General features: G+C 34.3%; 2 protein-coding genes across 3 annotated transcripts; one reads left to right on the forward strand and one right to left on the reverse strand.

Moving 5' to 3' along the window:
- Positions 1-4,016: 4,016 nt before the first annotated feature.
- LOC105948950 (uncharacterized) lies at positions 4,017-6,283 on the reverse strand. Of its 2 annotated transcripts, none has more exons than XM_088822828.1 (6): positions 6,065-6,283; positions 5,454-5,619; positions 4,825-4,922; positions 4,605-4,701; positions 4,430-4,515; positions 4,017-4,314 (listed from the first exon to the last, which is right to left on the reverse strand). In XM_088822828.1, the coding sequence occupies exons 1-6, from the start codon at positions 6,248-6,250 to the stop codon at positions 4,264-4,266; spliced, it is 684 nt and encodes a 227-aa protein (XP_088678954.1). In that variant the 5' UTR covers positions 6,251-6,283; the 3' UTR covers positions 4,017-4,263. The 2 variants fall into 2 exon arrangements, with proteins under 2 accessions (XP_088678954.1, XP_088678953.1); XM_088822827.1 differs by having other exon boundaries at positions 4,017-4,317.
- Positions 6,284-7,122: 839 nt separating this feature from the next.
- On the forward strand, positions 7,123-8,697 carry LOC148768013 (uncharacterized). The gene has a single exon (XM_088822736.1). It carries the CDS (start codon positions 7,123-7,125, stop codon positions 8,695-8,697), a length of 1,575 nt encoding a protein of 524 aa, XP_088678862.1.
- The last annotated feature ends 13,801 nt before the right edge of the window (positions 8,698-22,498 follow it).

The raw sequence follows: 22,498 nt of genomic DNA on the forward strand, positions 1-22,498 counted from the left end.
TGGAAGAAACCACCTAAGATTCATACTTTTATAAGTAGTATAGATTTTATAAGTAGTATAGATTTTGAATGAAAGTAATTATATATCTATTAATTACATGTAATTTATGTAAATTATTATGTAATTTTATATTTGTTGGGATGTGTAAGAGACGGTGGAGGAAACGACATTTAGGATAAATGGGTTTCCGTTGTTTGAAGACTGTCATTTCGTGTTTGATGTGAAACACGCTCCCGCGGTCGACTTTCAAGGAGTTGAGGGATATGGTCCGGACTACCCAGTTGTCATTCACAATGATAAGGATGACGAACAGACTGCTGCTGCTGTTGAAGCTAATCCACCTCCAAATGCGCCAATAGTTGAGGATTCATACTACGCGATGTACCTGGACGACCTTTATAATCGCATCCGAAATGAAGGTGGTAAGAACGCTGCAAACAACAACAATGGAAACGAGCATGGTGGGAATGAAGGGGATGAACCAGCTGTTAGTTTCAGTGACAATATAGAAGCATCTGACGACTCCGATGGTCTTTAAAAACTTGTGATATTAATGTCATTTTGTACAATGCAACTTTGGGGGTGTATTTTGTGTGTTGTTGGGTTTCAGTGTGGGATGTTTTATCATGTATTAGAACTGTATATTATTTGCTATGTTTTTTACGAATTCGAATTATGAACTATGTGTTTTAAGACTTCGTGCTAATTTGTTTGTAATTGCAGTTGTTGGTCAGTTGTAAGGGTCTTAGGTTCCTAATTTTTCAAAAGCTTCCAGATGGTTATTCGTTTGTAAGGAACTAAATTTCTAAATTTCTTTTTCACATATTATTCTATATATGTTGATGTGTGTGCTGGTAGAGTCAAATATCAAGTATGATAACCATTATGTATACAGAAGTAAAAAAGGAATAATCTGTCTCATATATTACTAAGAAATTCAAGAATAGAGAATTACAGTCAATGCCTAGTTAGGGATAATTACGGTTTTGGTCCCCCAAGTTTGCACGTTTTTCATTTTTGGTCCTCCATTTAACGCCGTCAACAAAATACACATTAATGTTGTCACATTTTAACACATTTGGTCCCTCCGTCTGTTTGACCATTAAGTAGTAACGGTCAACGACTGAATTTGGGGTTTTTCTTTGAGAAAATTGCAATAAGAACCCTGTATTCTTTCAAAATATTCTAAAAACCTCTAAACTTTTATCCAACCATAATTTAACCCCAATTTCATCAATTAACCACTTTTAATCAATGACCCCGATTTTTCAAAATTGGGTAATCCGACCTTGACTTTCTTTTTAACTCGGTTGACTCTTTTTTCGATTGATCTTTTTTTGCCGTTGTTGACCGATGTTGAATGTCGGGTTAATAGCGTTGACATTTTTTTCTTGATTTTTATTTTATTTTTATTTAAATTGTTGAGTTATGGAAAAATATAATTTAAAAAAAAAATTCAAAGCTGATAATCGGCAAGAAAAAAATATCATAGAAAAATTCAAAATAAAGAAAAAAGGAAAAACTCAACGCATCTCAATGACGGAAAAATTTTAAGACCTAAAAAAAGATAAAAATTAACGGTCGGTGTTAGCCCCAAAAACCGTTGTACTAGAGTGGTTATCTCATTCCAAATTACTCCGCACATGCCTAATTCATCGTCTTCATATTTTTTTGGGAAGAAATTTGGGATGCACTGGCGGTTCCACGAAGAAAAAATTGAGGGGAACAAATTATGGATTTTAGAATTTTTTTAAATTGAGGTTAGGCGCTAGAATTTTAGATAAAAACTTTATTAGAAGTTTGTAATTTTAATATTATGATTTTTTTTAGACCGTAATTTTAATGTTATGATACTAGATATTAATATGGTATTATTATTGTGTTCTGCGGTAATTGTGTTGATCAGGAAAAAAAAAGTCACAAGAAAAAAGTTCATAAAAAATCAAGAAAAATAAAATAAGTCAACATTGTTCACCTGGAATACAATGTCGGTAAACGGCGTCAAAATCATATTAAAAAAAATAGTCAATGCCGAAAAAAAAAAAAAATCAACGTTGGTCAACGGTCAGCTAAAATGCTTGTAAAAATCGGGGTCGTTTGTCAAAATTGATTAAATGATGAAATTGGGGTTAAATTAAGGTTGAATAAAATTTTAGGGGTTTTTAGAATATTTAAAAAAAATGCAGGGGTCTGAGTACAATTTTTATCTATGAAAAATCTCAAATTCAGCCATAATTCAACAGTTGACCGTTACTTCTTGACGGTCAAACAAACGGAGGGACCAAATGTGTTAAAATGTGACAACATTAGTGTGTATTTTGTTGACGGCGAAAAAATGGGGGACCAAAAGTGAAAAACGTGCAAACTTGGGGGACCAAAACTGTAATTATCCCGCCTAGTTATAATAAAATTATATTTACCCTTTCTTGTTTTGCCACATTATAATGCTCCATTCAACTTAAACTCTCAATTATCGAATACAATCATTTATGCATCACTAGCAAGCAGGTACTCATATATAAGATTTAACAGTTGCGACAACAAATTATCATTTTCAAAAATTGAACTACGGCCAACATCGTTAGAAGTCAAGTAGTTTTAATAACCGATCTACATTACAAATTACATAAATACTTCGTATTTTCTCACTGCCTACAATAATGTAAATAATACAATGGCAACAGTAGTAAGCAAGACTACACTTAATCCAAAACGTGCGATCGAAAAATGGAATCGCTTTGCCTACCATTATTGAGCTACAGTTGATTCTCCAAATATGCTATTCTCTCTTGCATGACAGGAACCTGCAATGGTATCTGGGATTCTAGTGCATTTATTTTTTTGATCAGCCCAGGAATGATACGTTTGGATCGTTCGCACATTACCGGGTCATACCAGTTGAAGACTTGACAACCATTGACCTAAATCATTAAAGATGTATTTTAAAAGCCCACAAAAAGTGTACAACAACCTGTCAAAAATTGTAAAATTGCGAATGCCAAAATACTACGAGCAATTAAAAACAAAGACTAAATAATTTTATGAATACTTTGAGGAACCGTTGGTGTAGCATCTCAACAAATGTAAACGAGACCATACTAGGGAAATTGAACATCAAAAAAGAATTTTTGATCTCCAATTTGTAACTGGTAACAACTGGCCCAAATATGTTGTTTTATGTAAGCCAATAAATTTCCGCAATAAAGGGAATAATGAAAGGAGTTTAATGTCGAAACATTAAGACAACAACTCAGCAAATGAATGGATAGTTTCTTGGTTAATTCAAGATATATACCCAATCGAAACAAGTACAAGAATGAAATTAATTGGGGTCTGGATGCATACCCGCTCTGCGCAACAAAGGAAACGGCAACCTGGGTTGGCAGAAGTCCAAAAAGTTTGTAAGCGTAGCTGATTGCCGCAGTCACAGACATCGCGCTGCATCCCATATGAACCAAATTTCCCAGCCTTTGTTACTCAAATTCTTTCGAGAATTAATACTGTTGTAACTCATTAGGAGATATAAACACAAACTCGCTCACAAGTATCTAGTTTCAAATATATATATATATATATATATATATATATATATATATATATATATATATATATATGAGAATTTAGGGTTTCTTCGGCAGATAATTGTACCCAGATAATGAAGAAAAGGGAGAAGTCTTGGTCAATAAAGAGAGAGAATCGATTAATTAAAAGGTATTATAAGGGCAAACGAGTAATTTACCTCAAAAATCCATATAAAACAGTGTTATCACCCAAACAAAATATGATATTGGCAAACCAGTAATTTACCTCAAAAACTCATATAAAACATTGTTATTACCCAAACAAAAGGTTATATTGTTAGTACGGGTATTATGAATTTCTTCCCCGTAACTCCAATCAAATAGTGGATTACTCACCGTGAATCAGCAATTTACTCCTAGTATACCATATCCCATTCATAGCTATCTATATATCCAAACCACCCAACCAAAGATACCCTAGGGGTATAAAGCGTATTTAACCCTTAATATTATCTAAAAAATATTATTAATATTAATAAATTCAGAACTATTTGTTTGAATTAATTATTTTAATTTTATTCCATTATACATACTAATTACAAATATCTACTAATTAAATAATTGAAAAATAACTAAGAAATAGTTAGATAGCAAAAACTGAGTTGTTATAACACTATTTATTCATCAGCTATAATACATATAGCATTCTCCTTTTAGCTTGTCGCCCACTAGCCAGCTCTGCTCATTTGTGCAACACGTTTTTCCTGGGTCGTTTGGTCTTCTTCTGAGAATGCTGCTGCAAGAGAAAGAAAAACCAAAACAATTTATGAATAAATAAAAACAATCGAAAAGGCAATGGTGAAGAATCATACACAATACACCCTCTGAGAGTGAAACATACTCAGTACCTTTTGTGTTTCCACAGCTTCGGTATCAGTCCTCGCCTTCCAGTCGCTCTTCTTAAGTTGAGTTGGACGGTTCCCGACATATTTCCCTAAACCAAAATTATTTTAGCTCCAAAAACATAAAACATAAATTATTAATTGAGTAATTAAAAAGCACAGATGCAAATACAGAACTCACCATTCATTTCTTTTAGCGCAGCCACAAGGTCTGCCTGGTTGGAGAAACTAACAAATCCATACCCCTTAGTTTTGCCAAGACTCTTCTCTCTAACAACCTAATCCAATTTTAAAATTAACACACCGTTACTTATAATGTCTTGTAATATATATATATATATATATATATATATATATATATATATGCAGGGAAGAAAGATCGTACAACGGCAAATACATACCTTGGCCCTATTAACGAAAGGATATTTCGAAAAAGCTTTTGACAGAATATCATCGTTCACTTCATTTCCAAGATTACCACAAAATAGACGATAGTCATCTGCAAAATGCCAACAATATATCAATAAATAACAATTGCTTTCTGCAAGTTTAACTGATGGAAGGTTAAAGTACTGGACACGAATGAAAAACGACAGACAAATTATGCTGAGAATTAACCAAAGTATTAAACTGAAAATAGTCATCTACTATTCCAATTATACAATGCACGCACGCCTCAGTTAAATTATCCTAGCTTTTTTATATCTATTTACAGTGGTGAATACATAATGCAGAGAGGGGAGTGCTAGATAAAACTGATAGAGATGGTCCGTGTATAATAATCGATCGTGATCTAAATACTAATGTAAAGGTTCGAATGTTAAAATACTAGAATACCCGGGACTAGTTTTAACAAAATAAAATAAAAACTTTGGCTAAGACAATAACTTTTTGACACAAATCTAAGACAAATTTACTAGGGGGGATATAAAAAAAATGAATCAAACAAGATCTCGTAGGCTAGAGCTTCGTCGGAAACTAATTAAATTCGAGTATAATATTTAAAATAGAGGGGTGAGTATGCACGTACTCTCAGGCCATTCTGCAAGAGTGGGGTCCACCCAAGTATGGCCGGCAGCTTTTCGAGTAATGGGCTTCCTCTTATTGAATGTCTCTGTTTTGTGCTCAATTTTGCTACTAGCAATTGCAGCTTTCACACTTTCAAGAGCTTTTGGATTTATTGATTGGGCGTCTCTCTGAAATAATTCTTGTGCATGTCCATATCGAAACCCGCTATTAGAACACAAACCGAATAAATAGGGACAAAACGTTTATCGGTCGACTACCGATAAACAGTCCTTTAGTAATTCGACAATGCAATGATCACAAATTTTTGACAACCACATCATCAAATACATAAATAAATTAAAGCCAAGTGATAATGTAGCACGGCTACGCACAAAACTACATTCCGGAAATTTTGGAAGCAATACAAATTCAATAACAGATAAAAGTAAAATATCTATGGCTTCTTTCAACATTAATTTTTCTTTATAATCGAATTTGCGAGCTAAACATCAAATAGCTAAATAAAAACATCATTTTGAATAATCAAATAGGTTTACAGGAAGGATTATGTATTCTAGGGCAATCAAAGCTTAAAAGAAAAAAAATAATGTGAATAAATTATTAAACAATTACCTGTTGATATTGGGGAAAAGAGTAGATGGTAGGAGCAACGGGATAAACTGGTGGCGGGACCGCCAGATAAACGGGTGGCGGAACGGTGGGCGGAAGGTGAAAATAAGAGGTAGCGTCGGTAGAGTATGTGTATTGACCGGAATGACAGGTGGCAGAATCCTCGGTGGTTGAAGGCACCGCGGCCATTGAGGAGGGTTAGGGTTAGCGGTGGCGATGGGCGTCGTGCGGCTCTGTAACGGTTATGGCCGTTAGCCACCAAAACGGTGCCGTTTGGATGTAAAGGAAGAGACGCGTTTTCACTTATAAAGACGCGTTTCATTATGACGAGTAAAGAAGAAAGGAGGCTGAATCACGAGCACCAATTATACGACGACACGTGGATTAGTTGTTAGCTGCTAAATCTAGATGTTAGTTAGCTTAAGTATTCTATAAATAGGAGTTAGTTAGGGAATCGTAAGGGATCGAAGATCAGAGAGGGTTTCTCCCTTACGCAATACAGAATTCAGTTTCGATTTCTCCAATTGAGTTCTCTGTTCTTAACAAGTGGCCATCAGAGCATATTCCTGGTACCGAACGCACGCTGAAACCCTACCAATGGCGAAGACGAACAACGCACGGATGGAAGCAATGGAGCAGCAGCAGGTAACAATGGAGGATCAGGTGAAATCCATGGAACAACACGTCGCGAGCTTATTCAGAGGACAACAGAATCTGCGATTGGAGTTACAATCGGACTTTGAAGAGAAAATTGGTGCAGCACAAAAGAAGACGGATACTCGATTTGATGAAGTATTCATCTAGCGGCGCAACTGCCGCGAGGGCGGCCGGAGGTAAGTAACACATACACGATACCCATGCATAGGCAAACGGAGAATAATTATGGGGGTAATGGTGGATCCTCGAGAGAAGGAAGCACTAATGGCGGCCATAAAGGACCAAAGGTAGATTTTCCCCGTTTCAATGGAGAGAATCCGAGGAGTTGGATTCGTAAAAGCCAGAAATACTTTTACATTACACGAATGGCGGAGCATGAGAAAGTAATGTTTGCCTGAATGTACATGGAAGGAAAGGCTGACCACTGGTATGCCAATTATCTGGAGGGGAGAGAGACAGTGGATTGGCATACATTTGTTGATTTGGTGATGGAGAGATTCGGAGAAGAGGAAGGTGACAGTCTGGTAGAAACCTTTAACAAGCTGCAACAAGAAAACTCAGTGGAGGCTTACCGAGACAAGTTTGAGGAACTCAAAGCATTCATGTTACACATGAATGGGACCCTATCTGAGACATATTTCATTAATAGTTTCACCAGTGGATTGAAGGAAGAGATCCGAAGTATGGTTAAATTGCTCAAACCTCAGACATTGAAAGCAGCCATTAGCATGGCAAAGCTGCAGGAGAGAGCACTGGACCAACTGCATAAGAGCATGAAATCATACCAAAAAGGGCCATTTACGGGGTATAAAAACACCAAGAGTAGTTATGGGGAGTACACTGCTAAACACAGTCCTTTAGTAGAAGAGAAGCCCACACCAATTAAGAGGTTGTCCACTGCAGATTGGGAAGATAGAAAGAAGAGGGGCCTATGTTTTAACTGTGATGAAAAATTCACCTATGGTCATAAGTGCAAGAAGGTGTTTATGATATTAGGAGAAGAGGTCAGTGAAGAGGAAGATTGTGAGGAGGTGGAAGATGCTACTGACAGTGAGACTTGTAAAATTTCGGTGTATGCCATGGCTGGCCAAGTTAGTGAAAGCACCGTCAAACTGCAAGGCATGGTGAACAAACAGCCAATCACTATTTTAGTGGATACTGGCAGCACTCACACCTTCTTAGATCCCCACACAGCTAAGAGGTTACAATGTTTAGTAGAGGCTGCAAATCCCTTGAATGTGGCAGTGGCAGATGGGAGAAGAGTTAAGAGCACTTCTAAATGCTCTACTTTTCAATGGCAGGTGGGCAGCTATGTGTTCCAAACTGGGGTGAGATTACTGGAATTGGGAGGTTGTGACTTAGTGGTAGGGGTGGACTTGCTTAAGAAGCTGGAACCAGTCACTCTCCATTTCACCAAGCAAAGAGTTACAGGGTATCAAAATGGGAAGAAAATTGTTATGCAAGGGCCGAATCCATCTATAGCTATTCATGCCATCAGTGGAGAGAAAATAGAAGCCCTCATTAGACAAGGCAAGGTTATGATTGGTTGCCTCTGTATGATGTCTTCCATTGATGTCAGCACACCAATCACTTCAAGTCCCTCTACCTTGGATTCTATTTTGGCTGCCTTCTTAGATGTGTTTCAGGAGCCTACAGCACTTCCACCTGAAAGAGGTGCTGAACACTCAATAGTGATCAAAGCAGGTATGGCACCTTTCAAACTCCAACCTTATAGGTATCCTTACCTTCAGAGGAAAGAGATTGAGAGATTAGTAGATGAGATGCTTCAAAGTGGGATCACACAAGCCAGTGTAAGCCCTTTCTCATCCCCAGTCTTGCTGGTCAAAAAGAAAGATGGCACTTGGAGGTTTTGTATTGATTATAGGAAGCTCAACTCCATTACAGTTAAGGATGGCTATCATATCCCTATAATTGATGATTTGTTGGATGAGCTACAAGGAGCTCAGATCTTCTCTTAGATTGACTTGAGGGCAGGATATCACCAAATTAGGGTCAAACAAGAAGATATACACAAAACAGCTTTTGTCACTGCCTCTGGTCACTATGAATTCAAAGTGATGCCCTTTGGTTTAACCAATGCCCCAACTACATTTCAAGCCTTGATGAATGAAATTTTTAGACCTCATCTTAGGGAGTTTATATTGGTATTTTTTGATGATATTTTGGTCTACAGTAAGAATCTTGAGGCTCATATCAGTCATCTTCATACCACACTGTCTATTTTGAGGCAACATCAAATGTATGCTAAGTCCTCTAAGTGCAGTTTTGGTCAGCCCCAGATTGACTATTTAGGTCATATAATCTCAGCTAAGGGGGTAGGGGTTGATCTAGCTAAGATTCAAGGAGTTTTGAGTTGGCCCATTCCTTCAAATGTTAAAGCCTTGAGAGGTTTTCTTGGTTTGACTGGCTATTACAGAAAATTTGTGAAGCAATATGGCATTATTGCCAAGCCTCTCACTGAGATGCTCAAGAAGGGTAACTTTCAGTGGAGTGATACTGCCACCATAGCTTTTGATCACTTGAAGATGGCTATGGCTAGCACTCCTGTGCTACAACTTCCTGATTTTACCAAACCTTTCATACTAGAGACTGATGCTTGTGATGTGGGTATTGGAGCAGTACTGATGCAAGAGGGTCATCCTTTGGCTTATTTGAGCAAGGCTCTTGGACCTAGGAGTATGGGGTTGTCAGTTTATGAAAAGGAGTTCTTAGCTATATTGTTGGCTGTCCAAAAATGGAGGGATTATTTGCTGCATCAAACCTTCACTATTAGTACTGATCAGAGAAGCCTCAAGTATTTGTTGGAACAGAAGATCACTACTCCCATTCAGCAGAAGTACTTAGCCAAATTATTGGGGTATAGCTACAGGATTGAATACAAGAAAGGCAGTGAAAACAAGGCTGCTGATGCCTTGTCTAGAAGGGATGTGGAACCAGCTTTCAAGGGACCCTTCATGCAACTACTGTGTTACAACCTATGTGGTTAGAAGAGGTTCAACTCAGCTATACTAATGATCCCATTGTTCAAGATATTATATCTACTTTAACTATGAGACCTTGGGATGTTTCTGAGTACCATCTTCTTGATGGTCTGCTGAAGTTCAGAGGTAAGATTTATGTGGGCATTTCCAATGATTTGAGACAGCAAATCATTCAATTTATGCATGAATCTTCCTTGGGTGGTCATTCTGGGGTGCAGAATACTTTCAAGAGGGTGCAAGGGGTATTTCTATGGCCACAACTGAAGACACAAGTGAAGCAGTTGGTGAGGAATTGTGGGGTGTGTCAGATCAACAAACATGAGACTAATAGATTGCCTGGGTTGTTGTAACCTCTACCCATACCTGAACAGGCTTGGGCCTATATCACAATGGACTTCATTGAGAAACTACCTCTGTCTAAAGGGAAAGATACCATTTGGGTTATAGTGGATAGATTCACTAGAGACTGCATCCTCACTGGCTCAAATCTTCATGGATTCGATCTATAAGTTGCATGGCTTACCAACTTATGTAGTATCTGATAGAGATAAAATATTTACCAGTGTGTTTTGGAAGGAGTTATTTAGTTCCTTGGGGGTACAACAGCAACTAAGCACTGCTTATCACCCTCAAACAGATGGCCAAAGTGAGAGGGTAAATCAATGCCTTGAAAGCTACTTAAGATGTATGTGTGGGAAGTTCCCAAGGCAATGGCAAACATGGTTAGCTCTAGCTGAATGGTGGTATAATACGAGTTATCATTCTGCCATTAAAATGTCTCCTTTTCAAGCCTTATATGGTTATCAACCCCCTCAAGTGGGATATGGACCATGGATGGAGATTAAAACCGCAGGGGTAGAACAGTGGTTGATAGACCACACCAAGATGATTCAACACTTGAAGAGCTTATTACAAGAAGCCGGGGATAGGATGAAAATGCAGGCAGATAAACACAGAAGTGAAAGAGAGTTTGCAGTGGGAGATTGGGTATTCTTGAAACTCAAACTGTATAAACAGCTGAGTCTTAAGAAGAGCCCTATCTGGAAGTTGATGCCGAAGTTCTGTGGCCCCTTTGAGGTACTCAAAAGAATTGGGGAAGTGGCATACGAGCTAAAATTGCCGGCAACAGCCAAGGTACACCCAGTCTTCCATGTATCCTTGTTAAAGAAGCAAGTAGGGCATCAAGATAGGGTGGTGAGTGAACTGCCACCTATGACGGAGTCTGGAGAATTGCTGTTAACTCCGGTAAGGTTGTTAGCTCGAAGAATGGTCCAGAGGAATAATGCGGCAGTTGGTCAAATGTTGATTCAGTGGGCCCATCTGCCGGAGGAAGAAGCTACCTAGGAAGACAGTGAAGAGATCTTACGCAAGTTTCCCACATTTCAGCCATGAGGTCATGTCTTTGAAGGGGGAAGGTTTGTAACGGTTACGGCCGTTAGCCACCAAAACGGTGTCGTTTGGATGTAAAGGAAGAGACGCGTTTTCACTTATAAAGACGCGTTTCATTATCACGAGTAAAAAAGAAAGGAGGCTGAATCACGAGCACCAGTTATGCGACGACACTTGGATTAGTTGTTAGCTGCTAAATCTAGATGTTAGTTAGCTTAAATATTCTATAAATAGGAGTTAGTTAGGGAATTGTAAGGGATCGAAGATCAGAGAGGGTTTCTCCCTTACGCAATACAGAATTCAGTTTCGATTTCTCCAATTGAGTTCTATGTTCTTAACAGGCTCTTCACCGATTTATTCCGATAAACAGGTGGAATTATTCTATCATATTGGGATAACACGATCAGATTGCGACTTCAAATAAGAACACATGCATGCATCAATTCCGAACCCAAAACCCTAATTTCATTCCAATATGTGAAATTATCCAACTCAATTTAATCCGTGGAGGTCGGGTTCTAGGGCAGAGTTGCGGGGATTGGATAGTAAAATAATATTATTGTTTGTTTTGATATGGTCTCCTATTTGATTTGATGAATAAACTAGTATCATTCATTCTCCAACAAGAAATAAGATTTTAGTTATTTACCTTGATTAAGTAAAAATACGATGATTTTCCTAAAACAAAATAAAAAAGATGGGCACTCTTTGAGAAAACCCCTCATTATTTCTTTTAATAGAGAGAGGTCCATAATATTTTTCTCCATTTGAGAAAAGCCCACACCTATTTTTAGCCATTATACATTCCAGCTTTGCCCCCACCCGCCACATCATCACTGTGTCACGCGCTCAGCGTTTTTTTTTTCTCCGTTTTTTTTTTCTGTATCAGTTTCCTTAATCGACTATGAAGCATAGTCGATTAGCCTTAATCGACTATGCTTCATAGTCGATTAAGGAAATTCTTTAACTTTTTTTTTTTCTATATCAGGTATATTAATCGACTACGATGAAGCATAGTCGATTAAGAATCTGCTACTAAACATAATAAATCGCAATTGCAAAAAAAAAAAAAAAAAAGCAAAATCAACTATATTTTACAAAATACAAAAAGTATACAAACATGATAATTGATTTATACAATTGGAATCAATAAACGAAAAATCCAAAAAAAAAAAAATTGGAGCCGGTCAACCTTAATCGACTACCAGAGCATAGTCGATTGGTTTAATCGACTACTGAATATGTACATAGTTGATTAAGTTTCCTGCTTGCGCGAATTTCTCTACACGCGCCGTCCTCCTGCCCGATCCACCAAAAAACCCTAGATCTGCCTCCCCATCGTCACCACAACGTCGCCACACCACACATCTGTATCCCACACCGTCGCAAAAGATTATTATTTACCAATAAAATAGAAAAAAAAATCATAATTGATCTATAATTGCTTTAATGTAATGGAAGGTAAGGTCAAGGCAGCAGGTAACACTAGCTGGTTTCGAACCAGACAAAAGCAACTGAGGCTGGAATTGGTCAGAGTGATGGATGGTTGTTCGCCCTTGGGAAACCTGCCACAAATATTTCAAATGGGAAGGCTCCTTCTCGTTCAATACAGAATGAGAAAAGGGTTGTGTCCAATTCTGATGGATGCACCGGTTCTTCACCCAATATGTCGGCCAATTCATCGGAGCATTATTTAACGACACCGGCTGAATTCTGATCGAGCAGAGAATAAGAGATCGAGAAGAAAAAAAGAAAAACAAAAGAGAGAGAGAGAGAGAGAGAGAGAGAGAGAGAGAGAGAGAGAGAGAGAGAGAGAGAGAGAGAGAGAGAGAGAGAGAGAGAGAGAGAGAGAGAGAGAGAGAGAGAGAGAGAGAGAGAGAAGAAAGGACAAGAGACGAGAGAAGAGAGAATAGAGCAGAAGAAAAAAAAAGAAAACAAAAAAAAAAAGAGAAAGAAAAAAGAACGAGACGAGAGAAGAGAGAAGAGAGAATAGAGCAGAGAGACGAGAAGTGGCGTAACATGACATGTTAAATTTAGGGTTAAGAGTAAGGGTATAATTGAGAGATTACCTTTATGAATTATCCAAGCTAATAATAAAAGGGGTTTTCTCTAATTATTTTTTAGATGAGGGTTTTCCTTAACTACATTTACTAGATGAGGGGGTTATTGCTAATACTCCCAAAAAGATAACTACTCTGAGGGCGGCAATCAGGACTGAGATTCTGGCTCCCGTCCTGTCCCAATCAGCACTTTACTATGCAACCAATATTTTTGCAAGGGTTAATCTCAAAAATGTCCATGACAAGGACACTTAATTAAAAGAGGGATATTCAACTTTTTTGTCTTTCAAATAAATCCATCTCATTCAAACTTATTTGCAAATAAGGAAAATTCTTTTATATATGCCAAAATTACCCCCAATTCATTGAAACCTAATTCAACTCCAATTTCATGATTTACACCCCAATTTAGCCCAATTTCATCAATTAACAAATTTTAACCATAATTTCAATTTGGACACCAATTTGGACCCGCCACCACCAGAAACCGCCAGTCAGCCGCACTTGACCGCCGGTCTCCGGCGTTGACTTTTTTTTTCTGAATTTTTTTTTCGGTAGGTCAACCGCCGTTGACCGCCATGGCTCCAGCATTGATTTTTTTTTATATATATATTTTCTTTTTCTTAAAAAAATATTTTAATTAATATTACTGTCTTGTCTGCTAAGTTACTGTCTCCAGCAATTATTTAATTGTCGCAAACAGTAATTTAACTGTTAATTGAATTTTGTTTTCTTAGTTTTGTTTAATTAATATTATTGTCGTGGCTGCTAAATAACTGTCTCCAGCAGTGATTTAACTGTCGGAGACAGTAATTTAACTGTAAATTGACATTTTTTTCTTACAAAAAATAGTTTAATTAATATTACTGTCTTGGCTGTTAAATTACTGTCTCCAGCAGTTATTTAACTATTAATTGACCTTTTTTTTCTTAAAAAAATATTTTAATTAATATTACGGTCTTCGTTACTAAACTACTGTCTCCAGCAGTTATTTAACTGTCGGAGACAGTAATTTAACTGTTAATTGACTTTTTTTTTTTTGAAATTTTGTTGTTTCTTAAAAAAATGGTTTTAATTAATATTACTGTCTTGGCTGCTAAATTACTGTCTCAGACAGTAATATTAATGTTTGGGACAGTATTATTAGTAATATTAATGTTCGGAAATATAATATTCATAATATTACTGTCCCAAACAGTAATATTATTGTCTGAGACTGTAATTTAGCAGCCAAGACAGTAATATTAATTAAAAGTCAACGCCGGAGACCAGCGATCAACGGCGGTTGACCGGTCGGAAAAAAAATTTAGAAAAAAAAAAGATTTAAAAAAAAAAAAAAATCAACGCCGGAATTTGGCTGGAAAAAAAATTCAGACAAAAAATTATTTTCTGAAAAAGAAAATATTTTTTCAAAAAATTATTATTTTGGGGGTTAATGTGATATATTTGTTTAAATCCGAGGTCAATGTGTAATGTAAGGAAGTTATAGCATAATGGATGGAATTGTTAAGAATTATATTATGGAGGGTATTTTAGACTAAAGACATGGGGATGAGTTTATTTGAAAGACTGTTTTTTTTTTTTTGTGGATCAATGTGCATTTAAGTCCCTTGTGATGGGCCTTTTTGCCATTCGCCCTATTTGCAATCTCAAAGTTTTTAAGAGCGAGAAATTACTTGATGCAAGACCAAAATATAAATAAACTTGCTTTAAGCAAGACTGAAAATTACAAATATAACCCCAATATTAATTTTGATATTATTAATTCAAGTTAGGCCTAATTTGCTACTACAAGACCCAAAACAAATATATGAAAAACGAGAGGGAATTCATTTCACCAACAAATCCCATCCTCTTCTTCCTCACACTTATTCTACATATTTTCTCAAAAAAAAAAAACTCTTTCATATTCTCTAAAAACCTTCATCAAACAAAATCCTCAAATCTTACTAAAACTTGCAAAGGTGGACATTATGGACACACAAGAAATCAGTATGGGTGATTCTAAGGTTGAAGAACACAAAAATTCGACGTTTCTAGGTCGATATTTAGCAATAAAAACGATATTATAGAGTCGAATATTTCAGTTTCTGAAAAAACCGACGCCGACAGAATGTCGTTTTAATTGCTAAAAATTGATCACCGCCAATCGCAGGGCTGGCTAAGAGGGGAGGCAAAGTATGCGATCGCCCAAGGCCCGATTAGTTTTTAAAAAAATTAGGGCCCTTGATTTTTTTTTTTCCCTTTATATATTAGCATTTATTGAAACAAAATTATACTATATATATAATTATTGAGAATCATAATTCATATATATATATATATATATATATATATATATATATATATATATATATATATATATATATATATATATATATATATATATATATATATGTTGGGGATCGTGCATGCGGAATTTAAAAATTTTCAGATCGAACTAGTTTCGATGACATGCATGAACTAATCACATAGTCAACGTACCTTAACGCTTCCGCCATACACATGGTAATTTTCGATTTTATTAAAACATGTTAAACCGAAAAATATAAAACATGCTTGTTCATCACATTGCAAAAATCGAAACACGTAGTCACATATTACTCATGCTCGTAAATTAAAATTCACACAAACATGTTCGAATCAAATTTACGAAAGTTCCGATTTAATTACCTCTTGTAGCGTGAGGGGCGGTGCAGCGATGTCTTCAGGGCTGCAGCTCCTCTCCAGTCAGGTTTCACCTCGAATAAACCGATCCCCTCCTACTGTAGCACTAGATACAAAGGGGTTAGATAACAAGGGAAATACGAGAGAAAAAAAAAAAGAGAAAACCGGCGGTTTTCGGCGGCGAACGGCGCCGGTGCGGCGGGGCAGCGGCGGCCGAGAGGCTTGGGCGGCTAGGGATGGACGGCTAGGGTTGTGGGAGTAAAAAAATCTGAACTCAAACTCTTGTTTGAGGTCTATTTATACTAGGGTTCTCAACCCTTGTGGGCTTAAGTCATTGGGCTTGACCCACTGATGCATTAAGCCCATTCCTCGTCGGCCTCGTTTCTAGCAAACGATCGTTCACAAAATTATAACAAAATTATATTTGTGACGAGCTTAAAGTCCTCGTGGATACGAGTGCCTCTTCAAAATTTCCAATTTCCAAAAGTGGAAACTTCCACTTCAGTGGACCTGTTAAATCGGGAAACTTCCCAATTTAGAAAGTTCACTTAATTCTGCATGTCTCTTTCTCTACGTTAATTCCGACTCGTAATCCACAATCACGAATCTTGGACTCAATCATATTGACCTCCAACTTTGCAAAGATTAACATATTAACCAATGCTCATTGTTATCAAGGATCTGTATTACACGAGAAGTGTGACCCTCAATGGTTCAGGTGTATGCTAGCCGTGGGCTCACAACTCTTTGTGATTCGAACAACACATTGTTCTTATACGAACTCCTCCCAAGAGTCCCGATTAGAGTAAAACTCATTTTACTTAATCGCCGATCAAATCGGTGCCCAACGAATCAAGATTGGCGTCTAGCAACTACGCATCATGATTCCCTAGATACAAGTGAAGTGCCTGCAAGAACCTTATGATATAGTTAGTGTACAGTACGATCCCTTCGCAGCACATGTCCCGATTGAACTAGAGGCATTGGTTCACCGAGACCTCTTATAAAGTCCAATAACCGTGCGAACGTTCTAGGTATTATAAATCCGTTCGTGTGTGACTTAGGGAAACACATTTCCCTAATCACCCCACTATCAACTCTGGCCAGAGATTCATTGGATTATAAACCGTTAGAACACACAGGACATCCATGACTACTCAAGCGCTCGAATCCCCTACTACAATGCACAGACTTCACACTAGATTTCGGATTGCACGAACGTTGGCCCTTGGAGTGGTCCGCTGTGGGACTAACGGACAGGTCACGATACAATCGGTCCTCTAGTGAAGTCATGGTGATGTCTGGGTCTTAAGGACTAATGGTGTACAACTATATCTTAGAAACCTATTACTCGATGAATGAGAACCACTTATAGATTTCTAGGGCGAGGGAGTTCAGTGAACTCATCTAGTATGAGCACCCACTCAAGTATGCCGATGTCACAACACCGAGGACTGATGAGACGCAGTACACATACACTAAGTGCTAGTCTCAAAAGGGAAAGGCCGGTATCCTCATTATTGGCGTAACCCATCGACTAGGAAAAAGGTTTAACAGTTACATTACATTGCTGAGTTATCTCATGATTCTACTAGATCAACTCACAGTAATAGAGTAACTCGTTAGGACTATATCTATGTTGCTTGCATGGGATAAGAGATATAGAATGCCAAATGAAATATTTTATTATTACGAACGAAAAACGATTGTTTTATTACAAGAAAAAAAAGAAAGACCACAGCCACAAGTTGGCTTGTTGGTCTCCTACTCTAACAATATATATATATATATATATATATATATATATATATATATATATATATATTAAATCACCGATATTACTTGTTTATGTAATTCCCTCAAACCATGGAGCTCGTAATTATTAAATTTATAATGTATTATTTAATGCAAATTATCCTTGAAAAAAATCTGGAACGCTGCCCCTAAACCTCTGAAACTTTAATCGCACTACATCGCAAATTTCCAGCCTCCAACTTGTTATATACCTTACAAAAACAAGTCAACATAGAGTTTTATGTATATTGTAGAAGGGGCCATTTTTTAACCATTAACAGTCGATTCTTGTCGTTGGCCTTTCACCATCGACATCATCATCAACATGATCACTTTTATTCTATTTTTATTTTCTTTTTCTAGTTTTATTTTTGTTAGTGTATGTTTTGTCTCTGTGATGCTTTAGAATAGATGGACTTTATTTCTTAAAATACTAGTACTTCACATGTGCGTTGCACATGGTCAGTTTTGAAATGAGAAAAAAATAATAATATGGAAACGACTATCTCTTTATAACATCACGAATTCAAGTAAAGAAAAATGGAAAGAATTAAAAAAAAAAAACATAAACTTTGTCTCTTAATTAAGAGTTGTAACATATGAAATTCAATTAAATATTACAAGTAAGAAACCACGAAGCGCGCAAAACACGATATGAAGATTAAGTGAAATTATTTAAAACATATGGTATAACTCTATTTCGTGGAATGAAATATACTACACCATGTCAATCTTCTGCAAAGTAACTAACTTAACAACAAACACGGTAGCAGAGAAGTAACACAATAGATATTCAAATAACCTGCAAGTTTATCACCGACGGCGTTTAATTAGTGATGCACATTACTCAAACAGCAGTATAATTAACTTATAAATATAGCAAAAGAGATAAGATGTATACGTCATTATTGATACCAATGCAGATACGAATACCGATACCAATACGGATACCAATACTGATACCAATATGGATACTAATATTGATTATAATACTGACAATAATATCAATACTAATACTAATACTAATACTAATACTAATACTGATACTAATACTGATACTAATCCTAATACTAATACTAATACTAAACGTAATCCTACAAATGCTAATACAATTACTAATGGTAATCCTACAAATACTAATAATAATACTACTACTAATACTAATACTAATACAAATACTAATACTAATACGAATACTAATACCAATACTAATGTTAATACTAATACTAATACTAATATTAATACTAATGCTAAATCTAATACTAATACTAATACTAATACTAATACTAATACTAATACTAATACTAATACTAATACTAATACTAATACTAATACTAATACTAATACTAATACTAATACTAATACTAATACTAATACTAATACTAATACTAATACTAATACTAATGCTAATATTAATACTAATACTAATACTAATATTGATACTAATACTAATACTGATACTCGTACTAATATTGATACTGATGATACTAATACTAATACTAATACTAATACTAATACTAATACTAATACTAATACTAATACTAATACTAATACTAATACTAATACTAATACTAGTACTAATACTAATACTAGTACTAATACTAATACTAATACTAATACTAATACTAATACTAATACTAATACTAATACTAATACTAATACTAATACTAATACCAATACCAATACCAATACCAATACTAATACTAATAACAACACTAATACTGACACTAATACCAATAGTAATACTATACTCGTACTAATATTGATACTGATTATACTAATACTTATAATAATCCTAATTCTAATACTAATACAAATACTAATACTAATACTAATACTAATACTAATACTAATACTAATACTAATACTAATACGAATACTAATACTAATACTAATACTAATACTAATACTAATACTAATACTAATACTAATACTAATACTAATACTAATACTAATACTAATACTAATACTAATGCTAATATTAATACTAATACTAATACTAATATTGATACTAATACTAATACTGATACTCGTACTAATATTGATACTGATGATACTAATACTAATACTAATACTAATACTAATACTAATACTAATACTAATACTAATACTAATACTAATACTAATACTAATACTAATACTAATACTAATACTAGTACTAATACTAATACTAATACTAATACTAATACTAATACTAATACTAATACTAATACTAATACTAATACTAATACTAATACTAATACTAATACTAATACTAATACTAATACTAATACTAATACTAATACTAATACTAATACTAATACTAATACTAATACCAATACCAATACCAATACCAATACTAATACTAATAACAACACTAATACTGACACTAATACCAATAGTAATACTATACTCGTACTAATATTGATACTGATTATACTAATACTTATAATACTCCTAATTCTAATACTAATACAAATACTAATACTAATACTAATACTAATACTAATACTAATACTAATACTAATACTAATACTAATACTAATACTAATACTAATACTAATACTAATACTAATACTAATACTAATACTAATACTAATACTAATACTAATACTAATACTAATACTAATACTAATGCTAATACTAATACTAATACTAGTACTAATACTAATGCTAATACTAATGCTAATACTAATACACATATTAATTCTATTACTAATACTAATATGTTAATATTGTTAATGTTAATGCTAATTTACATTTACTAATGTTAAAACTATTTCTTATGTTCATGCTAATCTGGATATGCTAATGCTAATTATAATTGTAATCCTAGTATTATCCAAATTCTTATCATATTTCTAATTCTATTCATAACACTAATCATGTTTCTAATTCTAATTATAATCCTAATCCTAATCCTATTCCTAACATTAATCATAAGTCTAATCCTAACCCTAATAATTTTAATACTAATAATGCTAATGCTAATGCTAATGCTAATGCTAATGTTATAATTCTAATTATAATTCTAATCTTAATACTCATATTCCTAATCCTAATACTAATCATAATCCTTATACTAACACATGTCACTAATTGTAGCACTAATCATAATCATAATCTTAATTGTAATTTTAATACTAATATTAATCATAATCCTAATATGAATTCTAATACTCTATTATTCCGAATCCTAATCTTGGTTTTAATACTAATACTTATTCGAAGAATATTAATTATAATCATAATTCTAATGCTAATACTAATCACAATCCTAATTTTGATTTAATGTTTTTTGGAATGATCTATTATTTTGTATCAAAAACAATTATGTTCAATCTCGCAACCTTTATATCAACTTCTTTATGTGTGGTAGCTGAAGCATCCAAAAACACATATTAAATATATTGGAAATTAATATTTAATTATATTATCAAACTGACATTAAAATTATATAAAATATTATAAGGGTATAAGCAAACGTTAAGACGTAAAAAGAACAATAATTGTTGTTAATAGGATAAATTATGAAAATCCTCTTGAACTTTGGCTAAATTACGGAAAACACCCCCATTTATCGGTAATTACCAAAATTCCCTCATGTTTGTTTCTATCTTACACGACCCCCTTAAGGTGTAATTTTTACGGAATCTTTTTTATTCCATGTAATATCCCAAAAATATGTGGATTATATCCTTGTACACGTGACATTTCTTTATCCTACTTTTTAAATACAAAAATTACCCTTAGGGGAGGTAAATGTAATATTAAAAAGTTGTGAAAGTGTTATTTAAGAAGAATAAATTAAGATTCTGTGTAAAGTCTTCCTTATGGTAATTTTTGTCGCGTGTGCCCGGTAGAATCAGCATTTTTCGGGGAATATTCAAAGTAATAAAAAAAATTCCGTGAAAAGTCATACTGTAAGGGGGTCGATCTAAGACGAAAATAAACATCAGGAAAATTTTGGTAATTACGAATATGTGGAAGTGTTTTTCTTAAATTAGCCTAAGTTCAGGTGGTTTTCGTAATTTACACATGTTAATATACAACTTAAATTGATTTACACGTATGATCATACGTTAAAAACTAACATAAAGGCAGATGTTAATGAAAATAGATCAAATTTCAAGTAAAGAAAAGTCACTATAAAATGCTTATATAAATAATAAATGGAAAAATAAAAATTAATTTATTTTTGTGTAAATCAGTCGAATATGTTGTGATTTCAAGAAAAAAATAGAGATATAGAGTCGATATTAGATTCTTATAAACATTATAAAATAAATATTTTTATTTTACAAATATTTTTAAAATGTAAATTAACTAAATACTATATCTTATTATATATGATGAGGAAATAGAAAGCTTAAGAATATTTCACTAATTTAGATACATAACTTGTAAGTTAGACAAAAGAACTAATGTATTCGAATATCAAAATATAGTGAGATATATACGGTGTTAAAATATTTAATAATCAATTATTTACACTAGAATACCCTACATTAATATTTTATTTTCCTATGATTTAAAATTTTAATTTTAAAAATTAGTTAGAATATTTGTAGCTAAACATTGTTTTTCCGTGATAGTATGTCTATATTTTTACCCAAGTTATAATGGATTTGTAGTAAATCTAGTATAAGTTCAATATGGTACCAATATCGTACCAAATGAAATGATAACCAATAATTTGATATTTGTTAGATAATTTTTATTGGTATACTATGATATTTGAAAGTTGATAGCTTTTTCCATCGATAGCAACAATATTGCATCAAACTTTCTCAATTTGGAAAGACACACACATAATTATGCAATTACTTCTTATATAATTGTAGTCTTTTATATAATATATAAATATCTTATCGAGTTTGTAACTGAAA

This window comes from Erythranthe guttata, chromosome 9 (genome assembly GCF_056151865.1).
Source record: "Erythranthe guttata isolate IM_541 chromosome 9, IM_541, whole genome shotgun sequence".
NCBI lineage: Eukaryota > Viridiplantae > Streptophyta > Magnoliopsida > Lamiales > Phrymaceae > Erythranthe > Erythranthe guttata.